The 19,181-nt window shown below is 44.4% G+C and overlaps 1 protein-coding gene across 1 annotated transcript in view; it reads right to left on the reverse strand.

Annotated features, from left to right (window-relative positions):
- LAMP1 (lysosomal associated membrane protein 1) overlaps positions 1–19,181 on the reverse strand; it is a 71,388-nt gene that overhangs the window by 42,716 nt on the left and 9,491 nt on the right. Inside the window, exon 3 of the mRNA XM_033949717.1 lies at positions 6,588–6,807. Within this exon, the coding sequence (XP_033805608.1) occupies positions 6,588–6,807 (220 nt within the window). The remainder of the gene's footprint in view (positions 1–6,587; positions 6,808–19,181) is intronic.

The raw sequence follows: 19,181 nt of genomic DNA on the forward strand, positions 1-19,181 counted from the left end.
GTCAGGGTACCAGTGCCCTAATTCTGCAACTAGACCCGAGTAGTGCCTTCGATCTGGTCGACCATGTCATTCTGATTGACTATCTGGAATCAGTCGGTCTTTCAGGTAACATGTTAAAATGGTTTTGGGGTTTTTTGAGCAAACGGTCATATCAAGTCTATAGTGACACTAAAAAATTCCTGTAGTTGGGTAAATGCTTGCGGAGTCCCGCAGGGCTCTCCTCTATCCCCTACATTGTTCAACATATACCTTGCCTCACTGGGGAACTTACCACAAAGCTTAAAAATTATATTTTATATCTATGCTGATGATATCACCATAGTTATTCCACTTACTACTCTGACCTCCGAGACAAAGATTCATATATCATTCATTCTAGAACAAATTGAACTATGGATGACAGACTTCAAATTGAAGCTCAACACAGACAAAATTACATTTTTCCTTGCAAGCCTAACAACAAACTCAAAGACTCATCGATCTCCTTGAACGGTCAGGTCTTCCCTATTGACCATTCCATTAAAATTCTGGAGTGACTCTGGACCACCACCTTACTCTAAATGCTCACACAGATTTACTGGTTAAAAAATGCTTCTCGTTACTTTGGAAAATCAGAACCATCAGAAAATACTTTGATGCAGCATCTTTCCGCTTACTGGTTCAATATTCCATCTTAAGCATACTCGATTATTGCAACATCATTTACTTGGGATCCTTCAAAAAAAACCATTCTAAGACTCAGAGTCATTCAAAATTCAGAAGTTTGACTGATTTTTGGGCTGAAGAAATGGGATCACATAAGCCCATATTATCAAAAACTCCTCTGGCTGCCCCTGAAGGCGCGAATTCTGTTTAAGTTCTCTTGTCTGCGTTATAAATCAATATTTGGTCTGGCTCCCACTTACCTAGTTTCCCAATTTAATCTGGCAAGTTCTATTAGGCCCACACGAAGAATAAATCTGTTCACCTACTCAACAATAAAGGCCTGCCACTACAAAAGATTCCTGGCCAGGCAGGCAAATGGAACGATTGGCCGAGTAACGTTATCATGCACTCCTCAACCTACCTCAATTTTAGAAAATTGATAAAAACTAGTTTGTTCAATCGATTTGTAAACTAAGAATTTTATAGCATTGCAAATTCAACCATTAATCTTAAGAACTATATAGCTTCTACTTCTTCCATTATATAAGATTGTATAGATGTCTTTGAATTGTTGACCTCTTCGCTGATTGTCCAGCGCTTCTTGTTGTAAACTGCCTCACACTTGGGTTATTCCATGTCAAGTGATCAAGGGCTCCCTGCATGACCATCACGGATTTTGATAAAACTTTATGTACAAAGTCCCACATGTATCAAACGAACTTTGGTAAAGTTTTAGTTTCGCCTGTGGAATATTCGTGGAGATATAGCCATTTGTTTGACCCCATACTGCAATGACATATAGTACGACAGTGACATTCTGACAACTTTGAGACACAATATCTCACGAGCTATGTTTCCAAAAAAACTGAAACTTAGCTACCCTGCACAACTTTTGGAGCTCTATTCAGTGCTACCAATAATAATTTTTGTCGAGCACTGATTGAATGGCTGAATTACAGTAAACTTGGCCAAAAAAATTAGTGCTCCAAAAAAAGTCAAAGTTTGACATTACTTAGCTCCCACAATAATTGAGTAATAAATGCGAAATTTGGCGCATAATGTCTCAGTACAACGTTGTTTTCAAAAGTACAATTTCAACCTCCAAGCTCTTTCCATTAGTTTACAAATTAAGTGTAAAGTTGCTAATTTGTGTAAAAAGGCCAAAAATAGGTATTTTCAGCTTGCTTTTACAGAAAAATACCTTTCAGAAACTCTTTCAAATCAGTCTCATTAGAAAGAGCATATTTCAAACCTCCTAGAAAAGTGGGCTTCATTTTTCAACGCAGGTTAACAATGCCCGAAAAAGGGGGACAAAGTTGGGAGATGTCACCATGGCAACGGCCTACGTTTCAACTTACAATTATGTCACTTTTCACACTGTTTTTCCCTGTTTATTTTTACTCAAGCTTTGGGTACAATTATAGTGTTCTTAATTAATGATTATTCCTAACTAGAAATTGAGGTGATAATTTTGTTGCATGCAGATCACAAATTACAACTTGTTTTCTTTTTCAGATCCACATTATTATTAATTCAGTTTAAAATGGATGCCAACGAATCGACTAATAATAATCCTTTTCTGCCAGACTGTGCCATTGGGCAAAAATTGTTGTCAAAGTGTCATGACGGCACATTTTATTCTAAAAAATGTGGGCTCATTTTTTTACATAATTTGTCAACCGATGAAAAATTGCTTATCACTCGGCGCTCTGAAGTTGAACTGATGGATAAAGACCAAATCTGCCTCCACCACAAAGCAAAGTATCTCGACAAATACGAATTAAAGCAAACATCGTGTTGTAATCCATTTGAAAAGAAAAATCACATTGTTCAAAGTGGATTGTTAAAAGTCGATCTTGCCATGTCTAATGATTTTAGAAAAGTGGCAAAAATAAATATCGTTGTCTTTGCCTTTGTCAAATTCTCTACTATACTCAAGCCAGGTCAGAAACTTTGCAGTAGGTGCAAAGCCCAATACGTTTCAATGAGTGAAGCTACTGCAGCATCTTCATCTTCAGACGATTTTGATATCAGCATCTCCGATGCAGTTGATCAAAGCTTGACTGCTTTAGGAACCTCTCCATTGAAAATTCGAAGGTTAGCTAGTAGAGATAAAGCCGGCTATGTGATACGAAAAATTGAACGTGTGCAGAATGTGATAGCCAAGAAGATTACATCTGCTGCTGGAGTTTCAGCTGAAGAAGTTGGGCCGTCTCGTCAGTCTGTAGAATGCAAGTTATGTGAAGATTACACTGACCTCATTGAAGAAATGAAAATGAAAATTGCAATATCCAACAGGTCAATGAAAGTTCAATTATTGACGATGGCCCCAAAAAGTTGGTCAATAAAGGAAACAGCAATGAAGTTTGGCGTTTCAGAGCGCATGGTCAGAACAGCCCAAAAAGTAAAGAAAGAGAAAGGCATTTGTTCTATTCCTGATGCAAAAATTGGCAAGTCCCTTCCAAAAGAAATTGCAAATAGAGTTCAAGATTTTTACGAAGACGATGAATTCAGCAGAATATGTCCTGGCAAAAAAGATTGCATTTCAGTCCGCCTCAATGGTTTAAAAGTACAAAAGCGGCTGCTGTTGTGTAATTTAAAAGAGCTATACGTGGCGTACTGTAACAAATTACGGAACTGAAATTGGTTTTTCCAAATTCTGTGAGCTCAGGCCAAAGTGGTGTGTAACCGTTGGTGCATCAGGTGCACACTCCGTGTGTGTCTGTACGACATCAAAATGTAAAGCTCATGCTACAAGGCGCCAATGTCAAAGAGAACTACAAAGTTCTTATGGAAAAAACTGTGTGCGACCTAAATGTCAAGGACTGTATGCTACAATGATGTCAAAACTGCCCTGGTGAAGAAGCACTAACAGCATACCTGGAAGAAATATTCAAGGATTTAGATCCAGAAGAATCAATAGAATTTAAGCAATGGGTTCACGCTGACCGTGAAACATTAGAAACAAGCGTACTAACCATGGACAACTTTATTGAAAGACTTGCAAGCAAGATTTGGAAGTTGACAAGCCACCATTTCATTTCAAAACATCAAAGTGAATATTTGAAGATGTTGAAGACAGGCTTAAAAGAAACGGAAATGATCGTTTTGATGGATTTCGCTGAAAATTACTCATTTGTTGTACAGGATGCCGCCCAAGGCTTTCACTGGGAAAATTCACAAGCTACGGTACATCCTTTTGTTGCATATTACCTCAATGAAGTGGGCACTTTGCAAGTTGTAAATTGTTGCATTATTTCTGAAAATATGCAACATGATACGATATCTGTACACGTGTTTATTCAAAAGTTGATCGAATTTTTGGTAACTCAAACAAACATTACCAAAATATACTACTTCAGTGACGGCTCAGCTGCACAATATAAAAACTACAAGAACTTTGTGAATTTGTGCAATCACAGAAATGATTTCAACATTGAGGCTGAATGGAATTTTTTTGGAACTAGCCACGGAAAATCACCCTGCGATGGAGTTGGTGGAACAACTAAACGACTGGCTGCCCGGGCTAGCCTCCAAAGACCATCAACGGATCAAATATTGACGCCAAAGGATCTATTTAACTTTTGTGACCAAAATATACACGGAGTTAAATACATCTATGTTCCAAAAGAAGAAATTTAAGAAAGCAAAAAGTTTCAAGAAGAAAGATGGCATGAAAGCAGCACAGTAGCCGGTACCAGAGAGCACCACCAATTTGTACCAGTCAACTCAAACTCGGTTCGTGTCAGCAAAGTTTCAAATGACACAATAAATTTTGTTGCCAAAATTTCTGATACTGCCATTCCAAATTTGAAAGTGTCCGAAATCTTTCCTGGTTGCTACGTTGCCTGTACTTACGATAATCAATGGTGGATAGGCAACGTTGTTGAAGTCTCAATTGAACAAAATGATGCATTGATAAAATTTATGCATCCTCACGGTTCAGCTCATTCGTTTTATTGGCCAGAAAGGCAAGACGTTTGTTGGGTTCCAGAGCAACACCTCATCTGCATGCTTTGTGCCCCTTCAGTTACATCATCCGGCCGCCAATATCAATTTCCAGAAACTGCATTGAAGAAAGTGGCTCAAAAATTTAACAGATTGTTATAAAGATTGCTGGCAGTTAAAATCAAAGTGGACTTCACTTCGGCTTGGGAACCATATAAGATACCCAATTTAAGCTTGGGAACCTAGGATAAGACACCCTAATCATTGGCTTTGGAACCAGAAAGATACCAACAAAAGGCTTTGGAACCTTGACAAAGAAACCAAATGCGAGGCTTGGGAACCTGGACGAAGTGGCCCACCCGTGGCTGGTATTGCACAGCTATCGGGCGTGACCCCTATGGCGATGGGGTTGCCAGTTCAAACTCTGGAACTGGTAGTGACAATGTCACCATGGACCAACGCAATAGAGTAGTAGTAATACTACGTCAATACAAAACTGTAACTTTAAAAATGACAGAACTATGTTGAAATAGAGGTTGTTGCCGTGGCAACGTCTCCCAACTTTGTCCCCCTTTTTCTGCCATTGTTAACCTGCATTGAAAAATGAAGTCCACTTTTCTAGGGGGTTTGAAATATGCTCTATCTAATGAGACTGATTTGAAAGAGTTTCTAAAAGGTATTTTTCTGTAAAAGCAGGCTGAAAATACCCTATTTTTGGCCTTTTTACACAAATTAGCAACTTTACACTTAATTTGTAAACTAATGGAAAGAGCTTGGAGGTTGAAATTGTACTTTTGAAAACAACGTTGTACTGAGACATTATGCGCCAAATTTCGCATTTATTACTCAATTATTGTGGGAGCTAAGTAATGTCAAACTGACTTTTTTTGGAGCACTAATTTTTTCGGCCAAGTTTACTGTAATTCAGCCATTCAATCAGTGCTCGGCAAAAATTGTTATTGGTAGCAATGAACAGAGCTCAAAAAGTTGTGCAGAGTAGCTAAGTTTCAGTTTTTTTGGAAACACAGCTCGGGAGATATTGTGTCTCAAAGTTGTCAGAATGTCATTGTCGTACTGTATTTCATTGTGGTATGGGGTCAAACAAATGGCTATATCTCCACAAATATTCCACAGGTGAAACTAAAACTTTACCAAAGTTCGTTTGAGACATGGTGGACTCTGCATATGAAGTTTCATCAAAATCCGTGATGGTCATGCAGGGCACTTTCCAAGAATCTGATTACTTGACATGGAATGACCCACTTTTCATGGCTTTGGCGGTATATAAAAATAAAATAATTATTATTACATTCTCCGACTCTGCCATGCAAACAACCTCATTACTATTAAAATGAAGCCATTAATATTAAGACGAGCCATCCAATCGATGGCCTAACATTGTAAAGGCATTTTTGCAACTGGTAAAACCGACCCCCCAAAATCCTAGACCTGTCAGTAATTGTGTAACCGACACGTCAGCCATATTTTCTCATGTTTTTTTCTATGGGCACAGATCTGCGTAACACATGCACAATATCTGCCCCATTAAAAAAATAAAAATAAAAAAAAAGGAAGAAGGTTGGAGGTGCCGTTGCCAGAACAAAAATAAAGAGACAGGAGAGATGCCCACTACCTCCTGCTGCTATGAACCGCCTCCCTTTCCATGTCTCCAAATGTTGAAAACACAAACAGAAGAGATGCCTACTCCCTTCTGCCACATGTGCCCCACATCGCAGAACTGACTGACCACAAACCCCCATGCGAGGACCCACCTTGAGAAAAAAAAAAAAAAAGTCAGCATGAGGGATGTCCACTCCCTCCTGCCTCAGCCCCCTGGTTCTCCCCACACCCCTTGAACCACCCTCTTATGTGAAGACAGCAGGAGGAAAGCCCAGTCCTTCCTGCCCGCCTCTCCAAAATGGGAACATGGGAAACAAAATTAAAAATTGTCACAATTTTAGAAAACTAAGCAAATAACACAAAAACTAGATTACCTTTCTCAGATGCATTGGGGAAAAGGAATGCATCTGACAAGTTGTAATTAAGCGTCAATACATCAACCTGATACTTAGCCGAATTCTTTGTGAAATTCATGGCCATTCTGTTTCCTGCTCCAAAGCCAATTTCCAAAAGAGGGCCAGAAAAGTTTCCTTTATCACAGGAGCTACTGTTCAGGAGGCTGGCATCTTTTGGTAGTTCAAAGTTTGCTATTTTCTTTTGAGGGTTGAAAAGAGGAAAAATAAAAGTTAAACTAATGTCTTGTGAAATGAAAAACATTTTTTTTTGCAAAAATGTACCTGTTATTTGCAAAAAAAGCATTAAGTTCCCAGTCAGCACAGTTACTTACCGTAACAGGATGCCTGTATACCAATGGGCCACTCAGAACACTACATATTTTTTTCAGGATTGTTCAGACAGAACAAGGTTACCAACAGTGTGCAATATTCCCTGAATTTTCAGGCAATTTAATTGTGCAGAACATTTTTGGGGTGACTAATTGTTAAGATCCCCATTGTGCAAAAGGCCCAGTAAACAACAGGCTAGCCTTAGGTTATCAAATTACATTTGCAACTGACTGTATCCATTTTACTTGATTTAAAAAATTCTTATATTGAGAAAGCTAATGGAATCCAGCACTGCAAACCAAGAACTTGCATCACAGCAAAAACAGTTGCTGGTAGGCAGCTTAAGATAACAATATACTCATCGAAACCCCAAATAAGGGTTTCTGGAAACAATATTCTGGACCAGGGGTAGACAATTCCGGTCCTAGAGAGCCACGGGCAGGCCAGGTTTTTTAAGGATATCCACAATAAATATGCATGAGATAGATTTGCATCTCAAGGGGGCAATGCATGCAAATTCATCTCTTACATATTCATTGTGGATATCCTGAAAACCTGGCCTGCCTGTGGATCTCGAGGACCGACTTGCCTACCCCTGCTCTGGACAGACTAGTGCTGCCCAATTTCTGATTCAAATCGATTCACCGATTCACTTCGGGTGAATCGATTCGGGTTTAAAAAAAAAAAAAAAATTTCAAACCAGCTTCATCGATTCGGTGACCAACCCTCCTCTTTAAAGAGGTGAGGCAGCAAAGAAGTGACGAGGGAGGCTCAATACTCTGCACAAATAAAATCTAGACACGACTCTCCAGCAGGGATGGTGTTAGGGGGGAAGCAAATAGGGCAGCTACCCAGGGCCTCGTGGCTCGGGAAGGCCCCCTGTGAACCAGTATGTCTTCCAGAGGGCCCCCTGTGAAACAGCATGTCTTCCCCCTTCTATCTGCACTGGTCTGATGCTGTCCTTACCTTCCGTCGCTGACAAATCCATTTTTGCTGCAGGAGGTCTCCAGCCCCAGCAGCCAATCTGAACAGCTGTCTATGGCTCCCTTCCCTGCTTTCCTTTGCCCTGGTCCTCCCAGGCGTAAACCAGAAGTTTCATCATTGGGGATGGACCGCGGCAGAAGTAAAGCAGGGAACGGAGCTGTAAGCGCTTCCGATTGGCTGCTGCGACTGAAAGTTCCCTGCAGCAAAACTGGATTTTTCAGCGATGGAAGGTAAGAGCAACATCAGACTGGAGTGGACAGAAGAAGGAAGACATGGGTGAAGAAATCCCCGTTACTAGCTGTAATTTTTTTAAAGTAGGAAGGGGGACTAGGGAGGACATTCACCAATTCGGTATGTGTGGGTTGTGAATGAATGGTGTGTGAGTGTTGGTGTCTTTAGGGTTGTGCCTTGGCAGTTAGAAGCATTAGGGGTAAATGAATGATCCCATCCTACATGTTTTATCCTCTCCCTCCATTCTTCTTTCAATCTCCGTTTTTTTTTTTTTTCTCCTCTCTTTCTTTTCTTCTCCTAATTATGTAACTTTACCCCTCCCTTCCCCTCTTACCATCACTCTCAAGTTCGTCCAGTTCATGTCCTTAATGTACACTTTTATTAACTCCTTTTATAAATATAATTTTCTATCTCTATTTTTAACATTTTATTGTAAACCGGCTAGATACCAGTTGATGGTCGGTATATTAAAAGTTAATAAACTTGAAACTTGACTTGGGCTTTGTCACATCCACAGCTTCTGTTATACGCTGGGGGTGCGATAAGAGCCTTCCATCATGTTCACTGTTTGCTTAAAAGACTTTGCTTACAGTTGGTTGATGATATATATGATTGCATCTTTGGGGAAGAGCTTATGGGAATGGAAACAGAGGAGAGAAAGAGAAAGATGGCGGGCAGTGATCTGAAAGGGAGAAACAGAAGTTGGATGTGGGGTGGAGGGAAGAAGGGGAAATATACTTGAAGAGAGAACTGTTGGGAAGAGAAAGGGAGAGATTGTGAATCTGGGGAGGGAGGGAAAGTTAGGGGGAGGCTAGTTGGGAAGAGAAAGGGAGAGCTGGTGGACCCTGAGGTGGTGTGAAAGGAGGGAGAGATGCTGGATGAAAGGGTAGTTGAGAAAAGGAGGGATTGTGGATCTGGGGATGGTGGGGTCCATCGTTGCAGCTGCGGGGATGGAGATGATAAAAAGGAAAGATTCCAGACCTCCAGTGGAGGGAAGGGAAATGGAAGGGGAGGACAGAGATGGAAGATGGATAGTTAGCACGGAGAAACAGAAACATAGAAAGATGACGGCAGATAAGGGCCATAGCCCATCAAGTCTGCCCACACTATTTACCCACCCTCTTAAGTCTACTGACCCCCTAAAGAATAATTGTAATTATACTGTCACTCTACTGACCCGCTCATTCAGTCCTAGTGACCCTATCCCTTGGCATGACCTCGTAGGGATCCCACATAGGTATCCCATTTGTTCTTGAAGTCTGAGATGCTGCGTGCCTCGACCACCTGCACTGGAAGCTCGTTCCAATGCTCAATCACTCTCTCCGTGAAGAAGTATTTCCTGGTGTCTCCACGAAACTTCCCTCCCCTGAGCTTGAGCGGATGTCCTCTTGTGGTCGAGGGTCCCCTGAGAAGAAAGATATCATCTTCCACCTCTACCCGTCCCGTGATGTACTTAAATGTCTCAATCATGTCTCCCCTCTCCCTACGCTCCTCGAGAGTGTAGAGCTGCAATTTGCTCAGTCTTTCTTCGTACGGGAGACCCTTTAGCCCCGAGACCATCCTGGTGGCCATCCGCTAAACCGATTCAACTCTGAGCACATCCTTACGGTAATGTGGCCTCCAGAATTGCACACAGTATTCCAGATGCGGTCTCACCATGGCTCTGTACAGTGGCATCATGACTTCAGGTTTCCTGTTGACGAAGCTTCTCTTGATACAACCTATCATTTGCCGTGCTTTAGATGAAGCCTTCTCCACTTGAGTGGCTGCTTTCATGTCAGCACTGATGATTACTCCTAAGTCTCGTTCTGCCGTAGTCCTGGCTAAAGTTTCTCCATTCAGGGTGTAAGCTCTGCAAGGATTTCCGTTGCCGAGATGCATGACCTTACATTTCTTGGCGTTGAAGCCCAGCTGCCAGATCAAGGACCAACTTTCTAAAGTACGCAGGTCTTGCTCCATAGCATCCTGAAGATTACAGCCGTTTACTACATTGCATAGTTTGGCGTCATCAGCGAATAAGGTTACCTTGCCTTGGAGCCCTTGAGTCAGATCCCTAATAAATATGTTGAAGAGGAGTGGGCCCAGGACCGAACCCTGTGGCACTCCGCTGGTCACCTCTGACATTTTAGAAAGGGTACCGTTGACCACCACCCTCTGAAGTCTGCCACTAAGCCAATCTTTAACCCATGCAGTTAGAGTCTCTCCTAATCCCATAGATTTCATCTTGTTCAGCAGCCTGCGGTGTGGGACGCTGTCAAACGCTTTGCTGAAGTCCAGGTACACGACGTCCAAGGACTCTCCTGAGTCTAGTCTTCTTGTTACCCAGTCAAAGAAGCTTATTAGATTGGACTGGCATGACCTACCCTTGGTGAATCCATGTTGGCTGGGATCCCGGAGATTACCCTCGTTCAGGATCGTATCTAATTTGTACTTAATTAGTGTTTCCATGAGTTTGCACACTATTGAGGTGAGGCTTACCGGTCTATAGTTCGCAGCCTCAGCCTTGCAACCCTTTTTATGTAGAGGAACGACGTTGGCTGTTTTCCAGTCCAACGGAACTTTCCCCGTACTTAGTGAGAGATTGAAGAGCACCGCCAACGGTTCTGCCAGGACATCTCTCAATTCTCTGAGCACTCTTGGGTGTAAATTGTCCGGTCCCATGGCCTTGTTTACCTTTAGCCTTGCCAGTTCGTTGTAGACGTCCCCAGGAGTGAACTCAAAATTCTGAAACGGGTCATCCACATCTTGTATTATCATCAACTGTGGTCCGTGTCCCGGTGCTTCGCAGGTGAAGACTGAGCAGAAATATTCATTTAGTAGTTCTGCTTTTTCTGAATCCGCCACCGTGTAGTTTCCGTCCGGTTGTCTAAGGCGTACTATACCGTCTGTGTTCCTTTTCCTATCGCTGATATACCTAAAGAAGGATTTGTCCCCTTTTTTAATGTTTTTTGCCAGAGTTTCTTCCACTCGACGTTTGGCCTCCCTAACTGCTGTTTTGACCGCTGCAGATCTGGTCTTATATTCTACTTTAGTTTCTCTTCTCTGGGTGCGTTTGTAGGAAAGAAATGCTTTTTTCTTCTCCTTAATGAGAAAGAACAACAACAAATGGGCAGGAGACCCTGGAAGGGAGTTATCAGAAGATAACCAGAGCATGGGACAAACATAATTTGAATAATGACCAGACAACAAAAGGTCAAAAAAATAATTCTATTTTCTGTTTTGTGATTACAGTATGTCAGATTTGAAATGTGTATCCTGCCAAAGCTGGTGTTTGACCAGAAACGTGAGCTAGGATTTAACAGAGAGAGGAAAAGTCTTTTTTGTTTGTTACACCATAGCGCCAGTGTGGGTAGGAGAGAAGGCTATAAAATAAACCCACCAGGATATTTGGAAAAAAAACCCCAAAACCAAGGAAAATCAAATTAAAAAAAAAATCGATTCAATAGGCTGAATCGAATCGAAGTTTTTTTTCCTGAATCAGTCGGCACTAGGACAGACCTTGTGGTTTGTTGCAAGTTTCCAGGTCTCACTGTGTCTTGTCAGGTACAAACTGTTTCAGCTGTCATTCTGTGGCTTTCTTGAGGCTATGTTGCAAGATCTGCAGTTTGTCTTTGTAAATAGTGGGTCTACTGACCTGATTGGGAACAATGCAGTCTGCTGATCACCAATTTGAATTTTGGTGAGAAGGTCAGTTGGTCTTTTTTTTCTTCACAGAATGGAAAAGTCTGATGAGTTTAAAGATTTCTTCCCATGAAGCTGGGTTATATGTTCTCTCAGGATTTCTGCAGCTGGCATTCTGCTTGTTGCAGGTTTCCAGGTTTCACTGTGTCTTGTCAGGTAGAAACTGATGTTTCAGCCATCATTCTGTGGCTTTCTTCAGGGTATGTTGTGAGGTATGCAATTTGTCTTTGTAAATAGTGGATCCATTGACTTGATTGGGAACAGGGCAGTCCGTTGGTCACTAACTTTGATTTGTAACTAGTGATGCTGAATATACTATAAAGCAATGTTTCTCAACATGTGGTACGCGAGCCGATTGGGGGGGGGGGTGGTACGCAGCATGGATATACTATAAAGCAGTATTTCTCAACACATGGTAAACGAACTGATTATGGCAGCATGGGTCTTCTACCCCCCTCCGTTGAAGAGCCTTCATGTCCATGTGCTCGGTAAGGCCCTGTCGGCTCCAACCACTGACACATTTGCGTAATGCTGAATATACTATAAAGCAGTGTTTCTCAACACGTGGTTCGCAAGCCGATTGTGGGGTGCTACGCAGCACGGGTCTTCCGCCCCACCCCCCTCTGAAGAGCCTTCATGTCCATGCACTTGGGAAAGCCCTGTCAGATCCACCCACTGACACATTTGCATCAGAAGGGAGGTACCAACAAGGCCTCACGAGCAGATAGACTCGAAGGCTCTGCGTCAGTTTAGCTATCACCAGTGCTTGTATAGGCTCTGGACTCCTTGACAGGCAGCGGGAGACTGGCAGAAGACGGAGGGCAACACCAAGCGAACTCCAGTGCTAGTTTAACAGACGCAGAGCCTTCGAATCTATCTGCTCATGAGTCCCTGTTGATACATCCCTTCTGATGCAAATGTGCCAAAGTGGGTGAAGCCGATAGGGACTTCCCAAGCTCATGGACATGAAGGCTCTTTGTTGAAGTTAGTGCTGGTGCCGGGCCCTGTGTGGACTCCAGATTCCGGGTCAGGCAGTGGTAGGGCAGCAGGAGGAGGAGAAACACTGGACTTGCTGGGGGGGGGGGGGGGGGAGAGAGAGAGAGAGGGAGCGACGTTGGACTGAGGGATGTGGGGAAATGGAGAATTAGTAAGGCTGGGTGTGGAGAAATACTGGACATGGATGGAACAGAAGGGGAGAAGGGATATGCTTCTTATGGGATGAGAGGAAGGGAAGAAAGAGGAGGAAATGCACATAGATGGAAGGAAGGGAAATGCACATGGATGAAGAGGAAAGGAGAGGAAGAAGATGCACGTGGATAAAGTGGAATGGAAGGAAATAGAGAGGATATGCACTTGGCTGGAAGGGAAAAGAAAGAGGGGAAAGATGCATGTGGATGGAGGAAGGGAAGGGCATGAACTTGAACACAGAAGGGAGAGAATAGAAAGGGATAATTGTTGGGAATGAGTGTGAGTTAAGAGAGAAAGAGATGGCGTACGTGGGGAAAGGAAGAAAGAGGAAGAAAGAGGAAAATTGTTGGACAGAGATAAGAATGAGGTAGAGATGCATGAGGAAGAAAAGGATGAGAGGGAGAAGTGTTGGATATGGTCATGGAGAGGGAACAGTGGGACAGATTGAAAGGAATGCAAGTGGGAGGAATGTTGGATATAGTGATGGAAAGATAGGAGGGAGAGATATGGCATGTGCTGGAGATGGGTGATAGAAGGAGAAATGTTGGGCATGGGGCTGGTGGGCAGTGGTGAACATGATATGGGGTATGAGAAAGGAAGAAAATGCTGTTTGTGGTAGCAGAGGGGGTGGGAGAGATGCAACCTGGATCTCTCTTCCCCCCCCCCCCACTTCCTTTGCATCAAGAGGGAATGAGAGAAGGATGGACAGTGAGAGAGGGAGACATGTTGCCAATGTGGGTGAAGGAGAGAGGAAGAAAAGTTGGACTCGTGGAGAGCCAGAGAGAGATGTTGGTTGGGGAAAGGAATGCAGTCCAGACGAGAGGAAACATATAGGAGGCAGAAAAAAATGCTGAATGCACAGTCGGAAGAAGTGCAACCAACCAGAAACTAATAAAATTACCAGATAAAGGTAGGGAAAAAGATTTTATTTTCAATTTAGCGATTGAAAGGTCAAGTTTTGAGCATTTATATCTGCTGTCTATATTTTGCACTATGTTTGTATAGCTGTTCCCGAGGTGACATTAAAATATCCAAAGTTATTTGCCTTGACTTCTTTGAAAAAAAACTAATATAAATGATAATTAACATTTTCTCTGCATATAGTGTGCTTTGTGTTTTTTAATTTTGTGGTTACCATTATGCATTGTTAATAAGATTATATTGTGTTTGTATGAAAGATGAATGGAAGAAATTGCATTACAATTACCATGTTTCCTGAAAATAAGCCCTAGTGCGTTTTTTGGCCCCAAAATTAATATAAGACACAGTCTTATTTTCGGGGTAGGTCTTATTTTTTTCATGTACATGATCATCTCTCCTTTCCTTTCTATCCCTCCCTTGTGCAGAACCCTTGCAAAGCTTCATCTATCCCTCCCTTCCGTGTAGCAGAACCCTTGAGCAGCTCATCCCTTCCCCCACAGCCAAACCCCCACTGACCTTCCTTTCTCTCCCTCCCATCCGAACCCCGCCGACCCTCTGACTGCGAGACCAACAAAGAGCAGCGTCGTCACTTGGCAGCACTCTAAACAGGCTGCTTCACAGTCTTCTCCCGCCGGCACCTTCCATGCTCCACATTACTGATGACAGTAGTGATGCAGCAGAGGGAATGCCCCAGCAGAAGGCCGCGAAGCAGCCTGTTTAGAGTGCTGCCGAGTGCAGACATTGCTCTTTGTAGGTCTCGTGGTCGGAGGGTCCACCGGGTTCGGACAGGAGGGAGAGATGGAAAGATGGGAGGGTCAGCAGGGGTTCGGATGCGTAGAGGAGGCGGGGAGGGGGGCAAGCGCTGCTGCTGGCAAATTCAGGGACTAGGGTCTATTTTTGGGGTAGGCCTTATTTTCTGTGAAACCCAGTAGTATTACCTTGTTTTCCCGAAAATAAGACAGTGTCTTATAATCATTTGGGGCCCAGAATACGCACTAGGTCTTATTTTCGGATAGGGCTTATTTTTTTTTCCATGTACACGATCATCTCTCCCTTCATCCCACTTTTTAAACTCTTTCCTTTCTCTCCCCCTCATGTGAAACATCTTTCCTCTCATCGTACCATCCCCTTGTGCCTTCCCTCTGCAGCATCTATCACTCCATCCCTCTGTGCAGCAGAACCTTTGCTCAGCTTCTATCCCTCCCTCCCATCCCTCATGCAGCAGAATCCTTGCCCAGCTTCCATCCCTCCCTCCCATCCCTCATGCAGCAGAACCCTTGCCCAGCTTCCATCCTTCCCTCCCATCCCTCATGCAGCAGAACCCTTGCCCAGGTTCCATCCTTCCCTCCCTCCCCTTGTACAGCAGAACCCTTGTCCAGCTTCCATCCTTCCTCCCTCCCTCCCCTTGTGCAGCCGAACCGCTGAACCCCTGCTGACCTTCCATCCTTCCCTCCTATCCAAACCCCGCCGACCGTGAACGTAAATACCTTCTGGCAGAGCAGCGTCGGGTCAGCAGCACTCTAAACAGGCTGCTTCACAGCCTTCTTGCTGGGGCTTTCTGTGTGCCGGTTTACTGATATCAGTGACCCAGCAGAGGGAATTCTCCAGCGAGAAGGCCCCGAAGCATCCTGTTTAGAGCGCTGCTGACCTGACGCTGCTCTGCCGAAGGTATTCATGGTTGCAGTTGGCAAGGTTTGGATGGGAGGGAAGGATGGAGGGTCAGTGGGGGTCCGGCAGTTCAGCTGCGCTTCAGAGGGCGGGGCGAGGGGGAAGCATGGCTGCCGACGACTAGGGCTTATTTTCGGGGTAGGGCTTATATTAAAACCTATCCCGAAAATCATGCTAGGGTTATTTTTGGGGTAGGTTTTATTTTCGGGGAAACACGGTATTATTAAGGGGGTGTGGTCTGGGGTGGAGCTTGGGCAAGGGTACTCAGTTGATATTTGTTAGACTTAGGGGATACTTGGCTTGAAGAAGTTGAGAAACACTGCTATATAGAGTATGAAAGAATGAATAAGGAAGGAGCATGTGTGTGTGAAGTTTAGTCAATGAGGAGATAAGTTTGCTGTAAATGTTACAAAGTATATGTGAGAAAGGGAATGAATATATGCTTCTCCTCCTCCTTTTTCCATCTCAATAAATAATACTGCCATTGTTCCAGTCTTCTCTGCTCACAACCTTGGAGTAGTGTTCCATTCCAACCTCTCATTTTTTACACACATCCAACAAGCTGCTAAGACCTGCCGCTTCTCTCTCCAGTATCACCAAACTTCGCTCCTTCCTCTCTGAGCACACTACCTGGACTCTTGTCCATGCTCTCGTAACTTCATGCTTAGATTACTGCAATCTACTTCTAACTGGTATCCCACAGTGTCACATCTCCCCCTTGCAATCTGTGCAAAACTCAACTTTCTTTTTTTTAATTATTTATTCTTATTGAATTTCAAATTTTTTATGATAAACAACAATCATATTGTAATCAACAGTATCCATGGAAATACAAGTAATTATTGGAAACAATAAAGGAAAACATTTTTCTTTCAACTGTTTGTTAGTCCACAATATTGGAGGAGTTTCAAAATCGGAGCATAATTCAAAATTACCGTATTTTCACGTAGATAACGCGCACCCGTGTAAAACGCGCACACGGGTATAGCGCGCGGGAAACACAAATTTATGTAAAGAAATTTTTATATACCGCGCTCACGGGTATACCGCGCATGCCGCCCCGACTCTCCTCTGGCTGCCCCGACTCTCCTTTCACCCGCCCCGACTCTCCTCTGGCCACCCTGACTCTACTTTCGGCCACCCCGACTCTACTCTCCCCCTTGAAGTCCTGTCCCCACCCTGAAAGCCTGATGCCCCCCCCCCGACGCCCAATTCATCATCCGGAATGACCGCTCGCACCCCCACCCCGATGGACCGCTCGCACTCCCACCCGAAGAACCGCTCGCACCCCCACAGCCTCCCCCCCTTCTCCCATGGAGAAGCAGTCTACCATGTTTCCGGATGCCAGTGAGCCCAGCTGCCGGCGGTCCTGCCCCTTCTCTGAGCCCTGCGCTACGCTGCTTCCTCTTCCGGCAGTCCCGCCCTTTCTCTGACATCAGAGAAATATAACTCTTATTTTAATTAAAAGGTTATTCTGTTACATTCACCTTGATCATTCATGGATGTTTATATGTATTTACTAGTTGTTTAGCCCGTTACATTAACGGGTGCTAGCAGCCCTTCTCCCTTACTTTTACCTCCTCCCTGTCCAGCAGCACCCCCACCCATTCCCTGCTCCCCCTATATAGAAGTAGCCCTTCTCCTTTTATCTCCCCCTGTTCAGCATCACCCCCCATTTCCCGCTCCCCCTATCCAGCAGTAGCTCTTCTCCTTTACTTCCTGCTCCCCCCCCTGTCCAGCAGTAGCCCTTCTCCCTTACTTGTATGTTCCCCACTGTCCATTAGGAACCCTTCTCCCTTATCTGTAAACCATGCAGCCTTACATTTTAGAAGTCCCCCACCCCATTCTGGCCAGCTCCCTTGCCAAATTTCAAAGCCGCAAGCAGCGGTGGCTCCTCACCCGAGCCCCACTTACAGCATCCCCTCACTCACGGTCTGGTTGGCTCCCTTGCTGGAGCTTTTCGCGGTGTTGTCTCCTCTTGGGCTTCTCCGAGGGCTGGCTCCCATGAAAATGCTGTGTTGCTGTTCGGGGGCGCGGCGGCGGCTTCTCTCCGGAGGTGCACCGGCGTCGGAAGCCTTGTCTCTGATGTTGTGATGTCGGAGGGGTTTCCGATGCTGGTGCGGCTCATGGGGGGGCTGCCGCCATGTCTTTGAACGGAAGGGTAGCATTTTCATGGGAGCCAGCCTTCGGGGAGGCTTTGGATGCGGGGCCAGATGCGGGAGGAGCAGCCACCGTGGGGGGCTTTGGTGGGAGAGCCAGCCAGACGCATGGATCGAGCAGGCCGGGCCCCGACCACCCTCAGAGGTGTCCTCCGAGTCCCGAGAAGAGACGCAGCGGGGTGACTTGTCCGATCAGTAGAAGGGGCGGATTGACATCCTACTCGGGCCGCCGCAGCCGACATCCGACTCGGGCCGCCGCGGTTGACATCCGACTCGGAGGGGAGGGGGAGGAAGAGAGAGAGCAGAGAGAGTACTGTAGGGGCATGCGTAGTCCTACCTGCGGGTCCCTACATCGCGGCGACGTCAAGAGCAATAATGGAGCACTGTGCGCAAGGGAACAACGGCGGCGGGGACGGCCAACTTACAGGAAGGGAGGGAACGCAGGCGGGGATCGTGAGAGTAGCCACCGCTGCGTCTTTCAACAGGGAGCAGGCCAGACCGTAAGCCGCGCATGCGCACTTCCTATGTGTCGCTACAGCTCACGGAAAACCGGCGCACACATAGGAAGTGCGCATGCACAGCCTAGCGTTTTATTATATTAGATACCAGGGGTCTTCACTAATTTTTATATATTACTCTTATTTACATAGATTTAAATTATTCTGTTCAACTTGAACTGGCATTCCACAAAAGGATTTATATCACTTTCATAAATGGAATGAAATTTCAAAGGATAGTTTATTTTTGAGTTGGGCTCTAGGAATCCCATGCTTAAGTCTGGTTTCTGACACTCACTTATCTTAGATAAGTCGCTGTCTTCCACTGCCTCACATATGAGCTTGTCTTGCAAGCTTTGTACTTGTAAACCTTTAGCACAAATACAAACAAATTAAAGACTAGGGGCTAGATGCACAAAACATGGTTGGCTAAGACAGATGCGGGTCACTGTGGGCCAATTTTTTTGTCAATTCTGTAACAGTGATTGATGTTCCAACAAGTTTGCATGTAAATAGTTTACACGGTGGAGCACCATAATCCCATCCAATCAGTCACTGTGATGGCAACTCTGACACATGCAAATCCCTCCCGATGATTTTTTTTTTTTTAAGAAGGGGAATGGGGAATGGGAGAGTTTGGTTTTGGGGGAGGGGGTGTTCACAGCGGCAGGAGGGAGTGGACATCCTTCCTGATGATTTTTTTTCAAGTACATGGGGGGAGGAGAAGGTTTCACGATGGCAGGAAGGAGTAGGCAATACAAACATCTGTGCCTATAGAAAGAAAACAACAAAACAAAACAAAAAAAATACCCCAAAACAGACAGACCTGTCGGTAACATTTACTTACAAGTTTTTTTCAGGGTCGGTCTTAGCAATCCAATTCGTTTTAATATTAATGACTTCATTTGCGTGCC

The sequence above is a fragment of the Geotrypetes seraphini genome, chromosome 6 (genome assembly GCF_902459505.1).
Source record: "Geotrypetes seraphini chromosome 6, aGeoSer1.1, whole genome shotgun sequence".
Classification (NCBI taxonomy): Eukaryota; Metazoa; Chordata; class Amphibia; order Gymnophiona; family Dermophiidae; genus Geotrypetes; species Geotrypetes seraphini.